This window comes from Seriola lalandi, unplaced genomic scaffold (genome assembly GCF_002814215.2).
Source record: "Seriola lalandi dorsalis isolate HSWRI2012SDOR001 ecotype SW California unplaced genomic scaffold, Sedor1 jcf7180002054615, whole genome shotgun sequence".
NCBI classification, from domain to species: Eukaryota; Metazoa; Chordata; class Actinopteri; order Carangiformes; family Carangidae; genus Seriola; species Seriola lalandi.
This window is the reverse complement of record NW_019525168.1, coordinates 49,807-73,981: the sequence shown is the minus strand read 5'-3', so window position 1 is coordinate 73,981 and position 24,175 is coordinate 49,807. Positions and strand designations below refer to the sequence as shown.

At 43.1% G+C, this 24,175-nt stretch overlaps 3 protein-coding genes across 3 annotated transcripts in view; all 3 read left to right on the top strand.

Annotated features, from left to right (window-relative positions):
- Positions 1–5,681, top strand: part of amt (aminomethyltransferase) — a 6,943-nt gene extending 1,262 nt beyond the window's left edge. The window contains exons 2-9 of the mRNA XM_023419978.2: positions 467–634; positions 986–1,066; positions 1,657–1,788; positions 1,872–1,950; positions 2,143–2,288; positions 2,668–2,848; positions 3,246–3,401; positions 4,355–5,681. Coding sequence (XP_023275746.1) covers positions 467–634; positions 986–1,066; positions 1,657–1,788; positions 1,872–1,950; positions 2,143–2,288; positions 2,668–2,848; positions 3,246–3,401; positions 4,355–4,530 — 1,119 coding nt within the window. The 3' untranslated portion in view covers positions 4,531–5,681. The remainder of the gene's footprint in view (positions 1–466; positions 635–985; positions 1,067–1,656; positions 1,789–1,871; positions 1,951–2,142; positions 2,289–2,667; positions 2,849–3,245; positions 3,402–4,354) is intronic.
- Positions 5,682–6,044: 363 nt separating this feature from the next.
- On the top strand, positions 6,045–16,974 carry ifrd2 (interferon-related developmental regulator 2). Its single transcript, XM_087177627.1, has 13 exons — positions 6,045–6,636; positions 7,803–7,855; positions 11,770–11,884; positions 12,031–12,115; positions 12,281–12,405; positions 12,653–12,810; positions 13,475–13,528; positions 13,787–13,965; positions 15,013–15,121; positions 15,272–15,406; positions 15,495–15,623; positions 15,849–15,941; positions 16,051–16,974. The coding sequence occupies exons 1-13, from the start codon at positions 6,594–6,596 to the stop codon at positions 16,129–16,131; spliced, it is 1,359 nt and encodes a 452-aa protein (XP_087033753.1). The 5' UTR covers positions 6,045–6,593; the 3' UTR covers positions 16,132–16,974.
- A 1,136-nt stretch (positions 16,975–18,110) lies between these two features.
- Positions 18,111–24,175, top strand: part of apeh2 (acylaminoacyl-peptide hydrolase 2) — a 9,264-nt gene continuing 3,199 nt past the window's right edge. The window contains exons 1-12 of the mRNA XM_087177623.1: positions 18,111–18,640; positions 18,957–19,092; positions 19,409–19,484; positions 19,573–19,648; positions 19,716–19,887; positions 20,252–20,289; positions 20,379–20,500; positions 20,601–20,661; positions 21,547–21,641; positions 22,012–22,063; positions 23,539–23,642; positions 23,792–23,933. Of these exons, the coding sequence (XP_087033749.1) occupies positions 18,523–18,640; positions 18,957–19,092; positions 19,409–19,484; positions 19,573–19,648; positions 19,716–19,887; positions 20,252–20,289; positions 20,379–20,500; positions 20,601–20,661; positions 21,547–21,641; positions 22,012–22,063; positions 23,539–23,642; positions 23,792–23,933 (1,192 nt within the window). The 5' untranslated portion in view covers positions 18,111–18,522. The remainder of the gene's footprint in view (positions 18,641–18,956; positions 19,093–19,408; positions 19,485–19,572; positions 19,649–19,715; positions 19,888–20,251; positions 20,290–20,378; positions 20,501–20,600; positions 20,662–21,546; positions 21,642–22,011; positions 22,064–23,538; positions 23,643–23,791; positions 23,934–24,175) is intronic.

Here is a 24,175-nt window from a genome sequence, read left to right as displayed (position 1 = left end):
TTATTAATGTGTGACTTTGGACTTGCACAGTTTTGTAAAAAGCAGTTCACTCTTATGTAAAGTGCTAACACACTCTATCCCATAATGCACTGCTGCTGCTGCACTGATAAGCCCCCCCTCACTGGCCGGTTCAAAGGTCAAAGGTCAGAGTATAAAGAAGAGAACACAGTAGAAATGAGACTGTCATCACTGTCACATGTAACATCCTGTTCATGAAGTTTCATCTGTGAGAGATTTGATCTGAGAAAAATCTGTTCTCCCACAGCAGAGATCAAACTGATCCTCGCAGTAGAGATAAATCGATCAATCAGTAAATCAATCAATAAATCATATTAGAAATGAGTGAATGAAAAAACATCTTTCTGAACCTGAACAAGCTTTTTTTCCTACATGCTCCCTGTAAACGGAGCATTAGACTTGAGTCACCGTGTTACTTTTTCCACTCAACAGTGTTGTGTTTTCCCAGGCGGCCTTGAAGAGGACCCCCCTGTTTGACTTCCACAGACAGCACGGGGGGAAGATGGTGGAGTTTGCGGGCTGGGCCATGCCGGTCCAGTATAAAGACAGTCACATCGCCTCACACATGCACACCAGAGAGCACTGCTCCATCTTCGACGTCAGCCACATGCTGCAGGTGAGACGACGAGACGCTCAGACAGACGCAGGAACACGACTTTGATCTTTAATATCCTGCTTTTATTTCTGCTTTTAATCTCTTCATTCATCTTTTATTATTTTATCTTTATCTTCATTGTTTCCTCAGTCCCTCTTATTATTGTCTTATTTTTGGTGTTTTATTTATTACTTGGTCTTTTATTGTGTGTGTGTGTGTGTGTGTGTGTGTGTATGTGTGTGTGATGCAAACTCACACACACATGTAGACGCACATCATCATAGTTTTTATTTATTTATTTTTGCATTTTTAAAATACACAGAAATGACAAAGGGACCGTCTTTGTACTGAACTGTTTGTTGTTCCCGTCAGACCAAAGTCCACGGCAGAGACAGGGTGAAGTTCATGGAGTCTCTGGTGGTGGCAGATATCCAGGAGCTGAAGGACAACCAGGTGAGGTGAAGCTGCGTCACCTGACCGTCTACCTGTGACAGTCACATGCAGCAGATCCAGGGTGGAGGTTCTGACTCATGTTAGAGGAGAACATCTGTCTGTACAGCTGTGAGAAGCCTCACTGTGTCAGCTGTGTGGTGCTGAGCAGGTCTGAGAACAGCTTAAGGCTGAGGGCATCTCTGTGGTCATGTGATCCACTGTCAATATAAAGACATTGATTGATAGATTGATCGTCTCGTCTCCTCCTGGTTTGTTCTCACTGTGTTCGGAGCTGCTTCAGTTTCTCAGCTGAGTTCACAGCCTCATCGTTCTTAATGATTTATTCAATAAATACCTGGATTAGAAGCAACCAGCAGCTGCTTCAGTGGAGAGGACAGTGATGGAGGCGACTGGAAAACATCAGGAATTGTCTATAATTTAATTATCACACAGACTTTTATATGATAAGTTTGATTTTTTCACCTTTTCCTCATTTAAACTTTCACTGATAAATGATGATAAATGATTTATCAGGTAATTATTAGAATAATAATTCAATTAAAGAGTCCTAGAATAAGGAAACATCTTGTTTTCTGCCCCCCCCCCCTCAGGGTACGTTGTCCCTCTTCACCACTGAGAGAGGAGGGATCATTGATGACCTCATCGTGACAAAGACAGACCAGGGTTACCTGTACGTGGTCTCCAACGCCGGCTGTGCCGACAAGGACTCCGCCCACATGAAGGTGAATACAGACGAACAGAGTGTGGACAGACAGCAAGACAGTGTCTGACTGTGTGTGTGTGTGTGTGTGTGTGTTCCCTGTAGGCCAGACTGGCAGAGTTCAAAGCAGCAGGTTTTGATGTGGATCTGGAGTTTCTTGATGAAGCTCTGATCGCTCTGCAAGGTAAGATTTTCTTTTTTTTCTTTCTTTCTTTCCCCTCTACTTTATTAATTTCTTTATTAATTTCATCTTTTGCCATCTGTTCTTTGTTCTTTTATTTGACTCTTTCCTCTTTTAATCTTGAGCTAATTAACAGTGTGAGTCCTCCCCCCTCCATGTCTCAGATTACAGATCATTGATTATCTGTGTTGTCAGGTCCCTCCATGTCGCGGGTTCTCCAGGAGGGGCTGAAGGAGGACCTCAGTAAGCTGACCTTCATGACCTCGGCCCTGGCCGCTGTGTTCGGCGTCCCTGGCTGCAGGATCACTCGCTGTGGATACACCGGAGAGGACGGGGTGGAGGTGGGGCTCCGCCTTCTCTTGTTGACATTGGACAAATAAATGTGATTGACAGAGACGTGACTGATGGAGGAAACGTCAGAGGATCGTTGAGTCTTAGGATTCATGAATGTCTGTAGTCCATCCAACATCCTGAGGCCTGGAGCTGTGTTAGCCGTGCTGCTAACGTAGCTAATCAACACTGTAATGGTTAATCGCTCTGTGTCCATAAAGACCAGAGATGTTTCATATTCTCATATTCTGTTTCCTGTTCAGAACCAGCTCTAAAGCTCCTGGTGTCTCTGTCTCTGTGTCTCTCTGTGTCTCTGTGTCTCTCTGTGTCTGTGTCTCTGTGACTCTCTGTCTCTGTGTCTCTGTCTCTCTCTGTGTCTCTGTGTCTCAGATCTCCGTCCCTCAGTCCAGAGTGGTGGAGCTGACAGAGAGGCTGCTGGGTAACAGCGAGGTGAAGCTGGCCGGTTTGGGTGCCAGGGACAGTCTGAGGCTGGAGGCGGGGCTTTGTCTCTATGGCAACGACATAGATGAGATCACCACACCTGTGGAGGCGACGCTGGTCTGGACCATAGGTGAGGCTTTACCTCATCGCGTTTTATCAGTGGTTTCTGTCTTTGTGGCAGGTTGTGGTGGAACAGGTGAACAGGTGAACAGGTGAACAGGTGAACAGGTGAGTTTACAGATTCACATGAACACAGAGACTCAGAGACATGTGGTCCACAGACGTGCAGTGAAGGGACCGGGTTGGTTTTAATTCAGTTATTTAATCATGTATTTTAGGAAGATGATGTTCATGTTCTCCTACATTAAGATTTACATCCGTCTCTGTTCACTTCCTCTTTAGTGTGTGTGTGTGGTGTGTGTGGTGTGTGTGGTGTGTGTGGTGTGTGTGTGTGTGTGTGTGTGTGTGTGTGTGTGTGTTCTTCAGTCTGTTCAGTGTATTCACTCCCTTTCTCTTCTCACACACAGGAAAGCGTCGCCGTCAGACAAAGGATTTCCCGGGCGCTGACATCATCGTCCCCCAGATCAAAGCCAAGACGGCGAGGAAGAGAGTCGGCCTGGTGTCCACCGGCCCCCCCGTCCGTCAACACACCCCCATCCTCAGCTCTGATGGACAGGTTATAGGTGAGGCGTGGTGGAGCGGAGGGAGCTGTGTGTTTTAATGAACAGTGGTGTGAGCAACAGTATGACAAGACAATAATCACAACAATCATTTTTAATAAAAAATAAAATAAAGAACAAAATCTCTTTCACACCAAGGTTGAGAAAAGTTTATCTTGTTAAATCTCTACAAAAGTAAATAAATAAAAATAGAGAGCACAACCCTCCACCAGAGCTGAACACCTGACACCACACAAATATCTGGATCTGATCCTGGTCCATGTCTCATCCCTCCAGCGAGTTCACTGGATAAATAACAGCAAAGAATAGAGAATAAGAAATAAGATTATAAAGATGAATATAAAATATAAACATAAAATAGGAAATGTGATGTTAATATATACAATATAAATGTGACATTATATGGTGTAAAGGTAAAAACAATATATTCACCATTTACTGTATATTCATAACTAACACTGACTCAGCTGAACATGTGGAACTAATCCGCTGTAAAACAAAGTGTCTGTGAAACATCCAGTTTGTCCATCGCTGTGCCACAGGGTTTTAATGATCCTGCCACTGGGGGGCGCCACAGTCACACTTTCAACCCCTACACATTCTTTTAAAAAAAGAATTTAATAATGGAAGAGGTCATGATCGATGCGTTGTGACGTCATATGTAACATGAAACATCACCAGGTCAATGTGATGACGATTAATTCAAAAGTTTATGTCACATGTTGTTTTTTTTCATGCATCAGCCAGACTGAAGGAAATCCTCATGAACTTAAGCTGTTACCTGTCTCACATTTAGTGAATGAGTGAGTGGATGAATGAGTGAGTGAGTGGATGAATGTAAAGACCAACCAGGCTGGTATAAATGGTATATAAACACGTCTGTCTGCTGACTTCAGTGATTTCCTCTGAACATGTAGCCAGACAGGAAAACACCTTTTCTTTTCTGTCTTATTCAGGTGAGGTGACCAGCGGCTGCCCCTCCCCCTGCCTGAAGAAGAACATTGCCATGGGTTACGTGGACGCAGCGTTCGCTAAGAACGGAACAAACATCCAGGTCGAGGTCAGGAAGAAAGCAGTGCCGGCCACCGTCAGCAAGATGCCCTTCGTCCCCACCAACTACTACTCTGGATAGGACACACACACACACACACACACACACACACACACACACACACACACACACACACAGGAGCGTTGCACCGCTCTGCCCCTGGTTCACCGATGTCGCCCTCTTGTGTTTACCTCTGGAAATGCACCAATGGAAAACTGAAAAGTCTGAATACATGAGTCCTGAGAGATAAAGAGGCACTGAGAGTTTCACAGACACTGAAGTCATTTACTTAATTAGCGATGTACTTAATCAGTTTATACAGGACATTAAACAGAAGACTGACTCTACCTACAGCAGTCACATGGTTTCACCTGTAGTGAACTGTGAGCAGTTTACACATGAGATGGAGTAAATGACATCAGTGTGGTTGAGTCGGATAATGAATGTGTGACCACAGTCTGGACCTGAGGTTCTGTAACACGGTCCATAGACCAGAGTCTGATTTTCTTTTTCAGGTTGAAGTGAATCAGCTCGCAGCACTGGATCCCTTAAACACAAGTGTTTCATCAGCCTTTGTTGTAGAAAATACGTTTTACTAATGGAACATGATATTTCATCTTTCACTGCTGGACCAAAACAAAAGCAATCCAAATCATTATTTTCATGTGAAATCACTGCGTCTCTGTATTTCTGTTTTATAAGATCTTTTAAATATAGTTTTTTATTAATATTATTGTTAATATAATATTGTTATATTGTTATAATAATATTGTTAAAAGCTTGATGAAGAAGGTCAAACAGGACCAGCTCATAATCCTGAAACATCTTCATTAACATGATGATGATTGAATGAATGATTTGTCCTGTTGATGTGATCAAACCAACTGACCAGTTTCTCTGACTGTTAATAATGCAGTGAACCTTAAAGATAAGTTTACACTACATGTGGTTCACTGATAGTCTAACTTCAGAATATATTAATGCTCATTATGTGTGTTCTAACTACTGGTGAAATCTAATTTCTTCTTTACGCCGTGTGGCGCTCTTATGTATTATTTTATTGAAATAATAACATACTAAATATAGAAATAAAACTACTGCTTTAAAGGTAGTCTTGAAGGTGCACTGTGTGTATGAGTGTGGACTCTAATATTTAGGTTTAAACATTTTAAATAACATTTTTTATCTGATTAGAAAATGTCTTTTCTCCAATAAAGAAGATTTTCTCTTCACTTGTCTGTGACTCACTGTTATCTATTAAAATGTTGTCAATTCATGAAATCCTCCTTTAGTCACTGTGGTCAGTCGGTCCGGGAAACGTTTGGTTAAAAATAAAAATAATTTTTTTTCAGATTTTGTCTCATAATTCCGACTGCCCTGAATTCAAATCACATTTTTTTTAACTGATTTGAAAGTTAATGTTCTGATTTGTGTCTAAATGTTTCAATAGTCTGAGTTGTCAGCGTATTTTCAATATATTGACTTTTTCGACTTGACTCGCACTAACATTACTCACATCAGTGTAACCTCAGACATACCACCGGAAACGGGGGATGCTAACAGAGCGAACCTGGCAACCCCGGCAGCCGGTCCGATCAGTCGTTACTGAGGGGAAGATGGTGGACTTCGCGACAGCAGCGTGCTCAAAACTCCGTCCTAAACACTTTGAAAAACACTTAGAGTCTCAGTCTGGAGGTAGATACAGATTACCCGGAGACAAACACAGATAATACAGAGAGTGAAGTGACTCTTCATTCCCGGTCTGAAGTCAGCGGAGAGCGGCGGGACGTGGCGGCGGATGGTGTTTGCAGAGGACGCCCGTCGTCGTTAGCTGAAAGAAAGTGTCAACACAAGTGAGAAAGAAGAGGGAAGTCTCTGGAGCGTTTTTACCCAATCGAGAATAAACCACGGAGACCAACCGGCCTTCTGCTGCTGCTACTGCCGCCTTCAAACCAACTGAAACCCGCGAGGCGCGGAGCTGACAGCGGGCTAACTTCAGCTAGCTTAACTTCAGCTAGCTTAACTTCAGATAGCTTAACTTCAGCTAGCTTAACTTCAGCTAGCTTAACTTCAGCTAGCTTAACTTCAGATAGCTTAACTCTGCTAGCTCTGTTGTGAACTGGAGGATCGACCCGCTGCTCGACATGCCGCGGAGTAGGAAGGGGAAACGTGGATCCGGTAAACCCGGTAAGTGGCTAACGACCCATCCAGCTTGTGTCAATGAACAGCGGGAGAGTAAAACTGAATATAACGGCTGTGATCGAAGTGTTAATGCTGTTTAAAGCAGGCGGCGGCAGCTGAGTGATCAGAGCCATATGTGATCAATGATAAATCAGCCTGTTGCTCCTCTAACTTCACTGTCCGTATAGTTTATAACCAGTGCTGCGGTTTAACAGTGTGACATGTATGTTGTATGTTGTATCCACCACGAGCTCAGGTAAAGAACATGTGATGATTTCATCCAGGACCCGGGTTAAACGTTAAAGTTACGTTTTAGGGTTAAAGTTAACCGTGTTATTTTTAGCAGCAGTATCAGACCTCATGAAGTCAGAGGTGCAACAAGTGCATCATGGTCTTTCAGTTGATTTACAGTTCGTATATTAAGGTGGTTTAAACTCAGTGGAGTCACTACACATGGTTTCTATCAGTGTACATCAGTGGTGTGGACCGTGCATGTGCCTGTCAGGGCGGAACAGCCCTTCACGTTTCATGGAGTTACGTTGCCCCGGTAGCACACACGTGCTAGCGCCTAAAATACACACACACCATACACACTTACACACACACACACACACATATACACACTTACACACACACACATATACACACACACACTTATACACACACACATATACACACACACACTTATACACACACACATATACACACTTATACACACGTATACACACACACACACATATACCCACTGATACACACACACACACACACATCCATATATATATATATATATACACACACACACATGGACACAGATTTTTGTGGGGTGTATTATAAAGAGAGGGAGGGCAGGGAAATGCAGTCAGGACCAATTGGAGCATTAAGTCTGATGTCTCCATTATATTTATAAATCTTGTGATCACTCACTGTAAAGCTTCCCAGTTAGCTTCCCAGTTAGCTTCCCAGTTAGCTTCCCAGCTGCAGTATTGTTAACTGTGCAGCAGCATTTTGCTACATAATTCCATCAGTTGAAAAGTGGAGCTCACTTACGATGTTTTCTCCTCTGTCACGATCACTCCTTCATTTTACATCTTTCTATTAATTCACACATTCATCCACCATCCTACCTCGAATCTGTACACCCTCTATTTCATCCATTCATTCATCATCTCCAGGCTCTCTTCGTCAGGAGGTTCTTCAGCTGTCGGCTAAAGTGTCTCTGAAAGGTAACTCCCTCGTTCCTTGACCTTTCACTACAGCTTCATGTCCGGCTCCAGTCTTGTCCAGAAGCTCACGACAGTGCACGATGTAAACCCAGCAGCCAATCACACGCTCCATTACCCTCCGTGTGTGTTTTCCAGCTGTGCTGAAAAGTTTTTACCCATCCCTCACACCATTTCCATGGTAACCAATACCCAGGCTGCTTACTTTGTTGTCTGACTCCATCACAGCCTCTCTGTGGTTCTGCAGCAGTTTCCTTTTGCATGTCAGACTTGAGTTACTCCACCCTCATGAGTTTTTAAAAAGTTTATCCATGTCTGACCTTCATCAATGTGATGATGATGATGATGATCATCATTCATCAGCCTCCACTGACAGCTGGCTGCTAACACCTCGTGTGCATCACCCTGAGTCTGTGTGTGCTCCCATCATGCATTTCACTTAGCCTCTCTTTCTGATCTGCCCTGACACCAGCAGGATTTAGGCGGCAGTCATTGACTTCCTGTGGGGACTGTGTTCTCTCTCAAGTCCTGTCAGCGTGACGTTCTTCATACTGAGTTCATATCACCACAGAGCATCATACACTGACGAGCCAGGTTAATTAGTAACTGTGTCATCGTCGTCCCAATCTGCTCAACTTGTTGTTTATTTAGATATTTGTAGTGATGTGTTGTTGTTGACTGACTGATTTTTAAATTGAAATGTGCAACTTTGTGCAACTCTCAATATGAAATTGGACAGACTCTGATGCTGCAGTGTAACATAAAAACAAATGTTTCTGATGAGACTTAATGATGACACATTTGAATTTTATTGCTTAAAATCCCAAAGCTGTGAATAATCCCAACAAACTGGAGAGAAATCAGGTTAATTTAGTTTAGTGTAGGGCTGCATGATATTAAATGTGATTATTTTGGCAGATATTGTGATTTCAGTTTAAACGATTGTTTTTCCATTTTTACTGAAAATCTTTTTTTAAATGATGTGATTTTTGTTCCTCTACGTCTGGAGAACATGATCTTTAGGTCGTTGCGTCTCTGTAGCACCACAACACTGATGGTGCTAACAATGCTAATGCTAACAATGCACAACGCTGTGACACATTTAACCTTCATCAAAATAAGTGCAGCTGCTGTGATTTGGATATTGAACTTGGTCACATTAAGATTTTGGTTATATTTCAATTAATTGTGCAGCTGTAGTAGAGAGTGGAGTTCTGTGTCTTTAAAGCTTCAGGGACACAAATAGACTCCCACCCTTTTTGGCTTGGGGCAGTAGAGTCTGTCAGCCTCTTCCCCAGGTCAGACTGACTGTTGTAGCTGTGACTGACTGACTGCTGTGTTGGCATAAAGTAGTGAAGTGGAGACGACACGTGAGCCATGGCAGGGAGCTCACACTTCACATAACTGAGCTGTGTGTGTGTGTGTGTGTGTGTGTGTGTGTGTGTGTGTGTGTGTGTGTGTGTGAGAGAGAGAGTAATCTGTACAGTTGCCAGGAGTTCAAGGATGATGACAGGGCAATGATCAGAGAGCTGCAGGCTGTTCCTTCAGACATTATAATATTACATCATTTTACACAGACAGGTTTTCAGAGCTGCGTTCAGGTTCATGTGGTAATCATGAGAAACTGGATTTTATTGTAGGTTATCACTCAGGTGAATGAATGAAAATAGTCCCTGGATTTAATCGAATAATAATAATAATAATAACAATATGTTAATATAAATTAATATAATATAAAACTTTAATAATTATTTTTCTCAGATTTTAAATTTCCCTCCTGTTCCCACTCTGACTGCAGAATATTTAAGATGTCATTAAAATATGTTTTGATTAGACTGTATGAGATCTTTCAGGTTATCTATCTACCATTATTAATAAATTGTCAATGAAGCTCCTGTTCTGCAGTAGAGTTCATGTCTGTGTTGATATTATTCTCTTTCTGAACAGACATCAGCCTCAACAAGAACCTTTAGGATTTCAGACTTTGTGATGTGCAGATAAATTTACCCTGGATAAGAAAAGGCAGAGAAGAAGACGTGACAACAGACTCCACAGCTGATCCTGCTCGTGTCAAAGAGCTGAACTTTGACCCAGATATAATAGAGCCACTGATTCCTCTGGGGTTTTCTGATCACCTGAGGTCAGACACAAACTAATGAAATCAGAGTTGTTGTATTTAAGGTACATGAATCATTATTGATCTTGTATCTAAAGCAGAAAAACGTGACTTCATAGAGATGCAGATTCAACAGTCGACAATATGTAAAACACATCAACATTAATAAATGTTTTTCATTGAGAAGGTTACACAACTACAACTCCCATGTTGCATTGGTGCAACAATAGATGACCTCTGGGTTACTTCGACTGTCCTGTTTGACCTGAACACACACACACACACACACACACACACACACACACACACACACACGGTCTGACCCTTCTGGATGGTCCACACTGGATGAATGGTGACTCTGGTCTCCAGTAATCCCACCAACAGTAGAAAGTCCTGAGCCAGCAGGAACCTGAGGGGTAGCTTAGCTTAGCCTAGCCGCCTGGCCTCTGCTCCCTGTTCTGTTTAGACTCTAAATACAAACACACAAGATGGAGGAGAACTGCCTGATGGGAAATTCTTCCGTTGTCTCTCCTTGTCATTAACCAGGAGAACATGAGTCCGTGTGTGGGTCAGACTGATGATAAAACATGATGCAGGGAAAAGGTGCATAAAATGTATGTTTACGTACTTTATTTAATCAGGAAGTCACATTGAGATCAAGATCTCATTTACACGTGAGACAGAGAACAGAAAAATAAAATTTATAACAAAAAAGAAATATCAATATCAGAAATACACATTTCATCGATTAAAAACAACACTTGTGTATAATATATTCATTCAAACAAGTGGACATGTGTTTATATAAACTGTGATTAAAGTGTTTATTTGAATGCTTTTAAATATGCATTTAGATATTATATATTATTATATATATATATATGTGAGAGAGAAATACATTTAAATATATATTTTATCCAAACTAATGTAAGAGGTCTGATATTTTTACCTTTAGTTATTTACAGTTCCTCCACAGTAGTAGTCACAGCAGTGTGAAGAGCTGCTCTCTGGATGTTTATAAGAGGAGGAGGAGGTCTGTCTTCATCAGTCAGCAGGTCTAATGCTTCACAGATCATATAGACTCTATATAGACTCTATAAAGACTCTGTGTGTCTGAGAGATGAACTCATGGTGTCCAGTTACTGACACAGACCGACAGCTGAGCAGAGGGAGCTACAGTCATCTTCATTAAACCTGCTGTTACTGTGGAGAACTGGGCCCCAGACAACCTCTGGTTAACTCTGTCTTCTTCCTGTTTATGCTTTTATTTCACTTTCACAGGAACAAGTAGTTATTTTGTCACTCTGTATTAGAGCTGCACAATTCATCAAAATATATTTGAAATCTCAGTTTGACCAAGTTCAATATTCAAATCTCAGCAGCTGCAGTTTTTGTGAAGAAGGTGAAATGTGTCACGTTGTTGAGCATTGTTAGCCTTAGCATTGTTAGCATTAGCATTGTTAGCACCACCAGTGTTGTGGTGCTACAGAGACGCCCCGACCTACAGATCTTGTTCTCCAGACGTAGAGGAACAAAAATCGTCTTCATTTTTATATTGTTTTCAGTATGGCTGCTCGAGTATGACAAAAACATAATCACAATTATTTTTGATCAATATTGAGATCACGATTATTTAACTCTATTACTCATTGACTTTGGAAACACCAGCATTTATTGAACTTTTACAGAACTCGGCACAATAATTGTTTTATCTGGATTATCTTGTTTTCATAATTGTTGGAAGACAAAATCGTAATGGAAAATAAAATTGATGAATAACACCCCCCCCCCCCCCCCCCCGGTGTTAGGAATGGGGTGAAGGGAGAGTCTGGAGCCAGTGATGATGAGCTGACGTCTGATATTCTGAGCCACTGCAGCAGCGCCAGTGAAACTACATCAGTGCTGGAGGAGGGAACAGGTGGGGACATGAATAGAGTATTATTTATTTTAGATAAGTGCCATGTTGCTGCTTGTAGACCCCACAGGAAGTAAATACAGCCGGTCTCTTACAGTGGACCTGATGTTTCCCTCTTTAACTGTGGCTTTAAACTGTGATGAACTCAGGGGGGGAACAGGTGGATGAACAGACTGCACAGGAGGAAACGGAAGACAAACTCAAACAGTGTATAGACAACCTGATGGACAAGAGGTGAGCGAGTTTTTAACCTTTGACCCAACAATAACAGCAGAACGATAAAGATTGTAGAAGACAGGAAGTGGAGGAACTCACTTTATCCTCCTCTCTCTCTCTCTCTCTCTCTCTCTCTGTCTCTCTCTCTCTCTGTGTCTCTCTCTCTGTCTCTCTCTCTCTCAGTGCTAAGACTCGTCTGGCCGCCCTCGAGTCGTTGCGTCAGGCCTTCTCGTCCAAAGTGTTGTACGACTTCCTGACAGAGCGACGCCTCACTGTCAGTGACTGTCTGGAGAGAAGTCTTAAAAAGGGTTAATTTTCTTTTCTTTTTTTTCTACCGTAATACAATCTGCAATTATTATTACTTATAATAATTTTTCCCTCTCTTCTTATCTGTCTTTGTTTGTTGTATCCTGTGTTTTACGTTTGATTCAGTCTTTCACAGGATCCATTTCAGTTCAGTCTCATCATCAGTGTTGAAACTGTTTCCTCTTGTGTGTTCAGGTGGAACCAGAGTAAGTGAAACATGAATAATCACTTCCTGTTCTCTGTGTTCAGGTGGCGGAGAGGAGCAGGCGGCGGCGGCCACAGTCTTCGCTCTGCTCTGTATCCAGCTGGAGGGCGGAGATGAGGCGGAGGAGGGCTTCAAGGTGCTCCGCCCCATCCTCACTGCCCTCCTGATGGATAACAGTGCCAGCATCGCGGCACGCCAGAGTGTGAGTGATGATGGGAACCTCCTGCTCTGAGATCATCTTCATTTATAGAGAAAATGAAATCTTATATACATGTCAGCTCTGAGCTGTGTGTAAACGATGGAGCTTAAGCCCAGGAACTGTATTATAATAATAATGATAATAATACGTTTTATTTATAGGCGCCTTTCAAAGACACTTTACAACACAGTGAAAATGTGACAATAAAAAACACAGATGATTCAGAAACATCTGGTTCAGCCACCTGACACTCACCTGTCAGTCACAGGACAGAGACTCACTGAACAACATTAAACATTAAAAATCTATGACTCATCCTCTGGGCAAATTCAGTTTTAAGGTGGACTGTTCATTTAAGGAGGATCTCTAGGTCTGTCAGCTGCTGCTTTCTGTCACTATGAAACTAAGAGGAGACAGAGTGTAGAGACTCTGGAGGACCCTCTACTTTACATCCATATGTAGAAACCACATTATCATTTATTTGATTCATTTGAAAATGAAAAAAGGAAAAACTATTTTAAGGTTGACTAAGTTACTGAAAATAAATCAGATGATGGAACATGTTCTCACCTAACTGACATGATGCTAAGCTAACCTCATGTTGTGTTCTTGTGTGCCTGTGTCTGTCCCCGTCTCATCACGTCTCATTGTCTGCTGTTTCCTGCAGTGTGCCAGAGCTCTGGGGATGTGCTGTTATGTGTCAGCTGCTGAGGAGGGAGAGGTGAGAACATCTGGTGATATCCATGAATCTCTTACAGGGAAACATCTGTATCACAGGGAAGAGTCTGACTGTTGTCTGACTGTCACATGGTGAAGAGCAGGCCACACCTCCTCGCTCCATGTATAAAACCTCTGTAAAACATGGCTTCACCCATCAGCAGCTGAACTGATCACTGTGCTGTGAAACAGAATCACTTCCTCTCTCTCATTAATGTTTCTCTCTCTGTTTTCCCTGAACGTCTCTGCTGATCTCTCTCAGGACCTGATCAAGTCTTTGGCTCTTCTGGAGAGTATATTCATGACTTCCTACCCCAACAGAGAGGGGGCGCTGCCCACACCTAAACCTGGGAGTCCAGGCCTCCACAGTGCTGCTCTGCAGGCCTGGTCTCTGCTGGTCACCCTCTGTCCCGCCTCCAGGCTGAAGGTGCTGCTCGACCTGTGAGTAACACACACACTAAAAACCCAGTGTGATCCAGACTGGACTACAGGGTTGATATGTGCTCTGTCATGAAAATCCTCCTGTCACAGCTGAAGCTGATTTAAAGGCTGAAGTCACAAAGAAAAATGACCTGACGTCACCAGTTTAACATCTGTCAGTGTTTTTGTCTCGTTTCCACTTAAAAGTCCAAACAGGGAACTCAGAGTTGAGCCAGACCAGGACGTGGCAGCTCGTCCTTCTGTTAATGTGCAGCACATTATCTGTGAGAGGAGGGACACGTTCACAAACACCAGACTTCAGGCTCGTGTAGGAAATGACTGAAGAAGCTTCAGTTTGTTAGCAGGATCTGTCTGTGTGTTTCCTGTCACTGTTATCAGAGTCCACACCAGTTTAAACTCAGCAGTCACATGATCAGGTGTTTATCGGGTATCAGCTCAGTTTATTTATGATCAGCTCCCGTCTGCCCATCTCTGTTCAGACAGTGTGATGGACCGTGTTAGTCTCAGGAGTCACCATGTTCATTTAATGAAGGTGGAGGTGTTGGAGGCGTCGGCTCACTGAACATCTGAACATTTAAACACTGGGTCCAGAAGCTGCTCCAAATATTTCATTTATCACAATTCAAGATCCTGAGGTCGATGGTTGCTGGATGGATCATTCTTTTTCTATACAAGAGATATTGAAATACATAAAAACAAATTAAATACAATTACATATCAACTTAAAATGTCAGCACTAGTAATAATAAAGGGTTAGGGTTAAAGTGAATCAAACTGACGCCAGCGTAGTAATCACAGGAATCTAATGAAACACAAATAAACATTTAAGAGTCGTGACGCAATAAAATTCTAACCACATAACTGCTTTAAAAGTCCGTACTTCACTCTGTGGTTCTTTGTTGTCAGTGGTTTGCAGACAAAGGTGGGGTTATATCACTTCCTGGGTGTGGTTAATAGGATGACATGTGATTGGCAGGCGAGGCAGGGTGCTAGACTTTAACAATAGTGTAACTAACAGTGATTCTCTGACTGTTTTCCCGCCTCCAGTCACCTCCCCAAACTGCAGGCCTGTCTGCAGAGCAACGACGTCAACTACAGGATCGCAGCGGGAGAGACCATCGCTCTGCTGGTGGAGCTGGGGAGGGATATAGACGAGGTGAACGCACGCACACACACACACACACACACACACACACACACACCTTCTCACCTGAAGCTGGTGGTAAAAGTATAACAATCCTTTCCCATTACTCTGGTGTTTTGAATGTTGTATTCCTGCAGCTTTGTGACTGATGTGTGTTCACAGGAGTTTGAGGTGGAGGACAGTGAAGGTCTGTGCGAGTGTCTGAAGAGTTTGGCCACAGACGGAAACAAACACAGAGCCAAGAACGACCGGAGGAAACAACGCTCCATCTTCAGAGAGGTGCTTCATTACATAGAGGTGTGTTTCACAGCTGCTCCGCCTGTCTGTCCGTTACTCCGTCACTGAGCAGGTGAGAACAGGTCACTGACTCTCTGTTCCTCTGCAGAACGAGGACTTCACCGAGGAGAAGATCAGGTTTGGAGTGGAGAGCGTTTACATCGACAGCTGGATGAGGAGGAGAATCTACGACGCCTTTAAAGAGATCCTGGAGTCAGGAGTCAGACACCATCTACAGGTGAGACACACTGAACCAGGTGAATGGACTCGAAGCACTAAACACAAGCACTAATTTTATTTATTCAAATTTCACATCCAGCCTGATCTAATTATTTATTGTCTGCAGTGTCGGTGTCACATGACACAAAACAGCTACAAAAGTTTATTTATATCTAGAAATTATGTTCATAATCGTGTGTGTGTGTGTGTGTGTGTGTGTGTGTGTGTGTGTGTTTTGGTGCAGTTCAACCCTCTACTGAGAGACATCTTTGGCCTCGGCCCCCCCATCATCCTGGACGCCACTGTCAAAGGAAACAAGATCACACGGTTTGAGAAGGTACCAGCCTCTTCTTCTTCCACCCTCACCCTAACCTGAGAAGTCTAAAGATGTTTAACTCATCTCCTTGTCTCTTGTCTCCTTGTCTCCTTGTCTCCTTGTTCTTCAGCATCTTTTCAACTCGGCTGCCTTCAAGGCCAGAACGAAACAGAGGAACAAAGTCAGGGACAAACGGGCCGATGTCATGTGAAAGGAGGACGAAGATGGAGGGATGGACGAGAGAGGAACTGATACTAAATGATGCCTTCAACACACACACACACACACACACACTCATAAAACGCTCAACAGGGATTTTCCACCTGTGCTCTTCACCTGCAACTTCAGAGTCGATGTGGCCTCAGGTTATTCTCAGCTCTCAGCAGGAAACCTGAGGGTCAGTTTGACTGACAGCAGGTATTTACTTTTCAATCAAAAAACACGGAGTTGATTACAGTGTTTCCCACAGTCCAGTTCTGATGCTTCAAAGTGAAAACCAGCTGTAATGAGAAGCTGCTGCTCTTCTAGGTTATTTCACAGAGGAGTAAATATGATGTCCTCACATCTAATGGATCTTCACACATCAGAGTTCTGTTTTTACAGAGTGAAGTATCTCTGAAGCTTTATGGGACATTTCCTCTTTGGTGCTGATGGGAGTTTTAGTTTTTGATACCCAGCTCCAGCTGCTGCCTGTGGTTTGACAACTCAGTCAAATCTTTTTTAATCTTTTTCCTGGTTCAGTCTCTGAAGAGGATCAATTTCTGTAATGAAAACCAAAAAGAGCCACAGAGATGTTCTGTAAAAAAAAAAAAAAAAAAACCTTCTTCTTCTTCTTCTCTGGTGTAATTTATTCCTCACTGCTCCTCATTCATCCTCTGTCTCTGCAACAGAGTCACTACTTCAGCTGCCAAACAGAAACTGACTCTAAAAACAATGCAACCTAAAAGAAGATGTGTGGTGTTTGTGTGAGAGTGTGTTTTATTTGAGTTTTATTTAACATCATTAAGTAAAACACTTAAACAAGGAGATGCCTAATTAAAAGAATGAAATCAAAGAGTTAATGCTGTCATCTTTGTCTTCATATTTTCTGGGAGGAAAATACGTTTTAACCATTTCAGGTGGGTAATAGTATTTTACTTTGTAATTTATTAAAAAACAGAACTGTGTGATTTTTCAGAAACTGTTTACAGACAGTGATGAGAAGATGACGATAATTTTTTTCATGTGTATTTTTGATGCGGGTTGGTGGGTCATACAATCTTTCCATGTGTATGTATTACAGATACACTGCAGAGGGATTCATTAGATGAGCAGTAGATACAAACAGGCCACTGACAGAGCTGCTGATCTGTGGTTTGTGTAGCTTCACCAAACTGTCTGATCAGTAGCTCTTGTTCAGGCTCAAGGGATCATGGATTGAATGAAATAAAGAGTATTTCAGCACTTTCTGCGTCTTCTGTTATTTCATAAACATGTGTTTTTGTCCTGGACAACCGAGATGTGAGGAATAAAGGGTCAGTGGGAAAAATAAACGTTAAGTTAATGAGGCAGAAAGTGATCAGCTGTTACCACTGTGAAGGTAGATGTAGATGTTAGCATGAGACACAAACTGTAGCATGGACTGTTTTTCCTATTAACGATTTGTTGCAGCGTCAGTTTGAGAAGTTTTAAAACTTGCCCCAAATAAATATACTTATCTAATGTTTGGACTGGACAGGACTTGCCACTGTGATTTAAAGAACAAACAGCAGCTCTACAGTTTTTTCCTGTCGCAGCTCAGTCTGCTCTGTCCTAGTGTGTTTGTTAATATTCATTTAACTATTAAGTCATGAAAAAGTTCATCTTTAACCACAGAAGAAGAAACAGATTTGTGAACACGAGGGTAAGACGGGCTATTTAAGCGCTGTGGTCAAATGACATTAGTACGGAAGCCGGTGATGGCCATACTCACTGAAATAATTATCCCGTTATCTCCAGATAACAAAGAGATAACGGGATAAAAATACTTGCGAGCACAACTTATAAAATGGTTATTATTATTAATACTCACTGTACGGAAGCTGAAAAGGGTCATACTAGAAAAGTTTAAAATTAAAACCAATCATGGATGGCAACACTGTGATCCTCTGCGTTGACGTTCCTCCACTGCTACCCCCCCCAAACTGAACTAAAGTGGTATCGTCCATTCACGAATCCAACATGGCGGCGCTGGTACAGTAAAATCATGGAGCGAAAAAGAGAGCAGACCTCAGTGTTAAAGTAGTAGTTGCGTTGTTACGCCGATGGGAGGCAGCAATGAAGTGAGCCGTTACCAGTCTGCAAAGAAGGAAGAAGTAAAAACCGTTGTTGTGGGAAGTTGAGTGGAGTGCAGTAGGCGGTAAAGTCACAGGTGGAGTTAATGTGGATGAACTGATGAAGTTAGCCGCTGTTAGCTGTTAGCCGTTTCCTGATTTAACTCGTTAGCTGCTAACAGGAAGCGCTAGTGCATAATGCATGAGTTTACACTGTCTGTGCTGCCAGTGTGAGGTAGTTAAGATAGTTAATGTGGTTTAGGTAGGTAACCCGAGGCTGATGGTTTTATGTGAGCTCTCAGCAGACACCAATGGAGCACACACAGATCACCGGGGTGTACGGAGAGCTCAGCGGCCTCCCTGCGCCTGTTTCTGCCTGTGTGAGAGAAGAACAGCTCCCTGAGCTCCGGAGCTACACCGTGACCACAGGTCTCTCTCTCTCTCTCTCTCTCTCTCTCTCTCACACACACACCACACACACACACACACACACACCTCTCTGTACATGGATTACACAGCAGTAAGTTTCAACAGTCTGATAACTGAAGTCTACGCCTTGTTGTAATTAATGCAAACCAATCAGAGATGTGACACTCCCATCATGCTCTAAGGCACTGATATAAAGAACATATGATCTATAGTCAGGAGGTAAAAGTTACATAAACACATGTATAGACGTGTTAAATAATGTTGAGTGCTGTGAGCCTGAAGCTGGTTCACTGATCCAAACTGTGTCCTCATCCAGAGTGGAGTCAGATCAACCTGGTCCGAGGATCCAGACTCCGCTACACCCAGCAGTGGACTCTGATCCCGGACTGCAATGACCACAAGAGCATCAGGGCTGTCCTCCCCCCACGGTCCTGTGCCCCCGTGTCTGGAGAGTGAGTTCTACCGTCATTAAAAAACATTCACTTTAGAAAACATTAGATAACTGGCAAAATATCTATTCTGACTCGGGATTTGAGATGAATTGAACAGCAGCAGAAAATCTGACCTTGGCTGGTTTCACTTCTCACCTTGCTGCAGTCATGTGACGGTGTTCTCCACAGTGTCACTTCACTGTCACTTCAGACTACACCCACACATATCTATCAGTGATGCTGGGTGAGGTCAGAGATCAGACTGTGCATGAGAGGGCAGTAACAGGAGTTGTGTTACACTTTCATTGATCACAGTGTGTGTTCCTCTTCTCTCCAGGTTGCTCAGTGAATTCTCTCCCATTCGAAGTCTGAGGGCAGTTATCAGGGAGACAGGAGGCTACCAGTTCCTGGAGGTGAGAGGTGGACTTAACACCTGGTCACTGGTGTGTGAGCATGTTGACAGGCTGTTGACAGGCTGTTTATATGGTTGTTGGTTTGCAGATCTGGGACTTTCATGGACTCAGGAAGTGCCTCAACCTGACGGCTCTCAACGAACATGGACGAGTGTATGACGATGGTGAGACGATGTTTGTTTGTGTCCTCATGTTGTGTTCATGTGCTTAGATAATTACATAACACTTGGTGTGTGTGTGTGTGTGTGTGTGTGTGTGTGTGTGTGTGTGTGTGTGTGTGTTTGTGTGTGTGTGTGTGTGGGGTCCTCCAGGCTCTGTGGGCTCCTGGGGGTCAATCGGTGGTTTTTGTTGGTTGGTACCATGAACCGTTCAGACTGGGCCTGAAGTTCTGCTCCAACCGCAGGTCTGAGATCAGAGATCTGCTCTGTTTTCTGAGTCAGACTGAATCAGGTTTTGATTTGGAAAAGTAAAAACTTCATATCATAAAATAAAGTCATATCTTGTTAAAAAAAAAGATGAATCTTCTAAAATCTAAAACACACAGTAGATAAAGCACTAGAAATGATTATTATTTATATGTTATCAGTCACGTTGAATATAAACGTGAAGAGGAAAACTTTTATAAACAGAAGCAACTGAGCAGAAAAACCAAAGGTGATATTGAAGGTTTTTAACATTAATTTACTGATTCATGTAAAATTCTATCAGGTTTCAAATTCCGAGTGAAACGACTCACTTCATGTCTCTCTCTCGTCAAACTGTTTCAGGTCTGCGTTATTCAAGCTGGACCTGGATGGACTCTGTGGTGAGAACGTTTCCTGTGACTCTGTGTTAATGAATTAAACTCTGTGTTCTGTTGATCTGATCTCTGCACGTCCTCATCCTCCAAACCAGAGAGTCTGTCAGGGGACAACCTGTCCGTGTCCTGTCCTAGACTGAGTCCAGACCGGTCCATGCTGGTCTACCTGCAGGGCCAGGTGTTCGGTCCTCACAATCAGTGCCTCAGTCTGCAACAGGTACTGTGTGTGTGTGTGTGTGTGTGTGTGTGTGTGTGTGTGTGTGTGTGTGTGTGTTCCTTCTATCAACAGTTAAACAGTGGCTGTTAATCCTCCACAGTTGGACCTGAAGAGCGGGAAAACGTCCACACTGCTGGATGTTGTCAGCAGACCACAGACTGGTAGGTCACATGGTGTTGGTTCTTTGTTTATTTTAGCTCACAGAGGATGTTTCTAGTGTTGATGTCTGACTTTAACAAGTCTGTGATGGATTGTCAGAGTGGATTATAAAAACGTGTGTCTTTTTTAGACTTTTAATCTAGCGCCATCTTCAAGTCACAATTTAAATTTGTCCAAAAAATACCTTTGTTCATAGTTATGTCACATTTTATAATCTTGCATACTTCATCTTTTTCCTCCATAAAAATCTGCGTGTAACTCGTCCCGCAGCTTTGAGAAAAGCAAGACAATATATTTATCAAAATGTGCAGCTCGGTCGGGAATGGTGTGCTATGACTTTCCTTAGCAGTTCGAGTAACCATGGCGACGTAAATGGTGAAAATTTTTCCTTAGAGAATGAATGGAGAGACGTTGTGAAAACAACCAAACCCCAACCCCTTTTGCAAGCTCCACTGCTTCATCATACTTTAACGTAGAAACACGGTTGAAACTTTAAACAGGTCACAAGACTTGAGACTTTTTTGGGTTAAATCCATATTTTGACAACTTTCACAGTTTTTACCAAATCGGAGTTTAGATTTTATGTCATTTTTAAACTTTTTCAGATATTACAATGGGTGTGTGTTGCATGCAATGTTGAGTGATGACATCACACCACTCTACCTGTCATCCCTGAACATCTGTCTAACCTGATATCATTCTGACATGTTTCCTGATCTTATGCCCATGCTGTCTACATTAATAACTTGAATAAACCTGGGCTTTTCACAATAAAATAAACACCTGTACTGTATAATAACAGATTTATGTCATAGAAAGCATGAGGGAGAAAGAAAAAGAATCACAGACTCCAGGTGAAGATTTGTCTCCTTGTCTGTCTCTTTCAGGTGAGTTTGCAGGTGTGTATGAAGCTCTTCCGTCCAGGTGCTGGTCTGCAGACAGTCAGAGGGTGGTATTCAGCAGCGCCCGCAGGAACTGGAAGGTAACAGCCACACACTCACAGTCAGTACCACTCCCATGTCTCTGCATTAACTATATCTGAGCATAAAGACCGGAAGCAAAGGGAAACCTCTAAAGTTCACCAGTTAACAGGTGACATGTCATGTGATCTGAACTCACACTGACAGGTAAACACTCTGGAGGTGCTGATCCTACAGGTGTGTTCAGTACCTGCAGTGCAGTTGATTTGAACACTGGTTAAACATTGGACACAGTCAGGCTAAGCTAATCACTTCCTGGCTCCATGATCAATACACACACATTCTTGTGTTTTATTTTGAATTCATCATGTGATCATACACACTCCTCCTCCATGACTCCTTTCCTGTCTCCTTGTCTTCTCGTTTCCTCAGGATCTCTTCATGGTCGACAGAAGATCAAAGAAAGTCACCTCCCTCTGTGATAGTAAGACTCCTTCCTCTCCTTCCTCTCCTTCCTCTCCTTCCTCTCCTCTCTCTCCTCCTCCTCCTCCTCCTCCTCTTCCTCCTCTCTCTCTTCTGTCCACTTCTCCATCTCTTTTTTTCCTTCCTCCTCCTCCCTTCCCCATCTCTCATCCTCCCCTCTCTCCTCTGCTGCCCCCTCCTCCTTCCTCTTGTTGGCCTCCTCACCCCCCTCCATCTCCTGCTCTACCTCCTCCCCCTCCTCTCTACCCTCTTCTTCCACCTCCCCCTTCTCCTTTTGTTCCAGTTCCTCACCCTCCCTCTGAACCTGACCTTCCTCCTCCTCCTCCTCCTCCTCCTCCTCATCCACTTCCTCTTCCTGATCCTCCTCCCCTCCCTCCTCCTCCTTTTCCTCATCATCAGGAGCACAAGACTGAACTGGAAGGTACGACAAGACCAACAGACTTGATGTCGCAACCAACATCCTGTTGGGAAATTTCAAAATAAGTCTAAAAAAATCTGTGATTTGGATATACAGATGCTTAACGTGATGTCATCCACAGCTGTGTGATTGAATGTGGGAATCTCATTTTAAAAACCTTGATCCTGTTCCATCATTTGTCTCTGATTTTCTGTGTTTTCTTCATCACTTCTTTTCTCTCCTCTGTCTCCGCTCCTCTGTTCTCTCTGTTCTTCTTCTGTGGTCGCTGTTCTTCTGTTCTCTCTGTTCTTATGTTCTCTCTGTTCTTCTTCTGTTCTTTCTGTCCTTCTTCTGTTCTCTGTTCTTCTGTTCTCTCTGTTCTTCTTCTGTGGTCTCTGTTCTTCTGTTCTCTCTGTTCTTCTTCTGTTCTTTCTGTCCTTCTTCTGTTCTCTGTTCTTCTTCTGTTCTTTCTGTCCTTCTGTTCTCTGTTCTTCTGTTCTCTCTGTTCTTCTGTTCTCTCTGTTCTTATGTTCTCTCTGTTCTTATGTTCTCTCTGTTCTTCGTCTGTGGTCTCTGTTCTTCTGTTCTCTCTGTTCTTCTGTTCTCTCTGTCCTTCTTCTGTTCTTTCTGTCCTTCTTCTGTTCTCTGTTCTTCTTCTGTTCTTTCTGTCCTTCTGTTCTCTGTTCTTCTGTTCTCTCTGTTCTTCTGTTCTCTCTGTCCTTCTTCTGTTCTTTCTGTCCTTCTTCTGTTCTCTGTTCTTCTTCTGTTCTTTCTGTCCTTCTGTTCTCTGTTCTTCTGTTCTTATGTTCTCTCTGTTCTTATGTTCTCTCTGTTCTTCGTCTGTTCTCTCTGTTCTTCTGTTCTCTCTGTTCTTCTTCTTCTGTTCTTTCTGTCCTTCTGTTCTCTGTTCTTCTTCTGTTCTCTGTTCTTCTTCTGTTCTCGCTGTTCTTCTTCTGTTCTCTCTGTTCTTCTTCTTCTGTTCTTCTGTTCTCTCTGTTCTTCTTCTTCTGTTCTTCTGTTCTCTCTGTTCTTCTTCTTCTGTTCTCTCTGTCCTTCTTCTGTTCTCTCTATCTCTGCAGGTTCCTGTGATCTCTCCAGAGTCTTTGGCAGCTGGAAGCTTCTGACGGTCCAGAAGGACCTGATGGTTGTCTGCTGCTCCAGCCCCAACACCCCCCCCACTCTGGTCAGAACACACACACACACACACACACACACACACACACACACACACACACACACACACACACACACACAAATTCATTTTTCATGTGATTAATCTTCTTTAACAGTGTGTGTGTGTGTGTGTGTGTGTGTGTGTGTGTGTGTGTGCAGAGGGTGGGGTTCCTCCCCTCTGCAGGTGAGGCTGTAAGGTGGAGGACTCTGCAGCAGCCTGTCATCACCTTTGATTTCCAGTGGACAGTTGTAGATGTCACACCTCCAACTGAGGAGGACAACACCCACTATTGTGAGCTGTGAATCAGCCCTTCAAAATAAGACTCATTCTGATGTTAAGCTCTGCTCCTCTTACTCTCTCTGTCTCTCTCTCTCTCTGTCTCTCTCTCTCTGTCTGTCCCTCTGTCTCTCTCGCTCTCTCTGTCTCTCTCTCTCTCTGTCTCTCTCTCTCTGTACCTCTGTCTCTGTCCGTCTCTCTCTCTCTGTCCCTCTGTCTCTCTCGCTCTCTCTGTCTCTCTCTCTCTCTGTCTCTCTCTCTCTGTC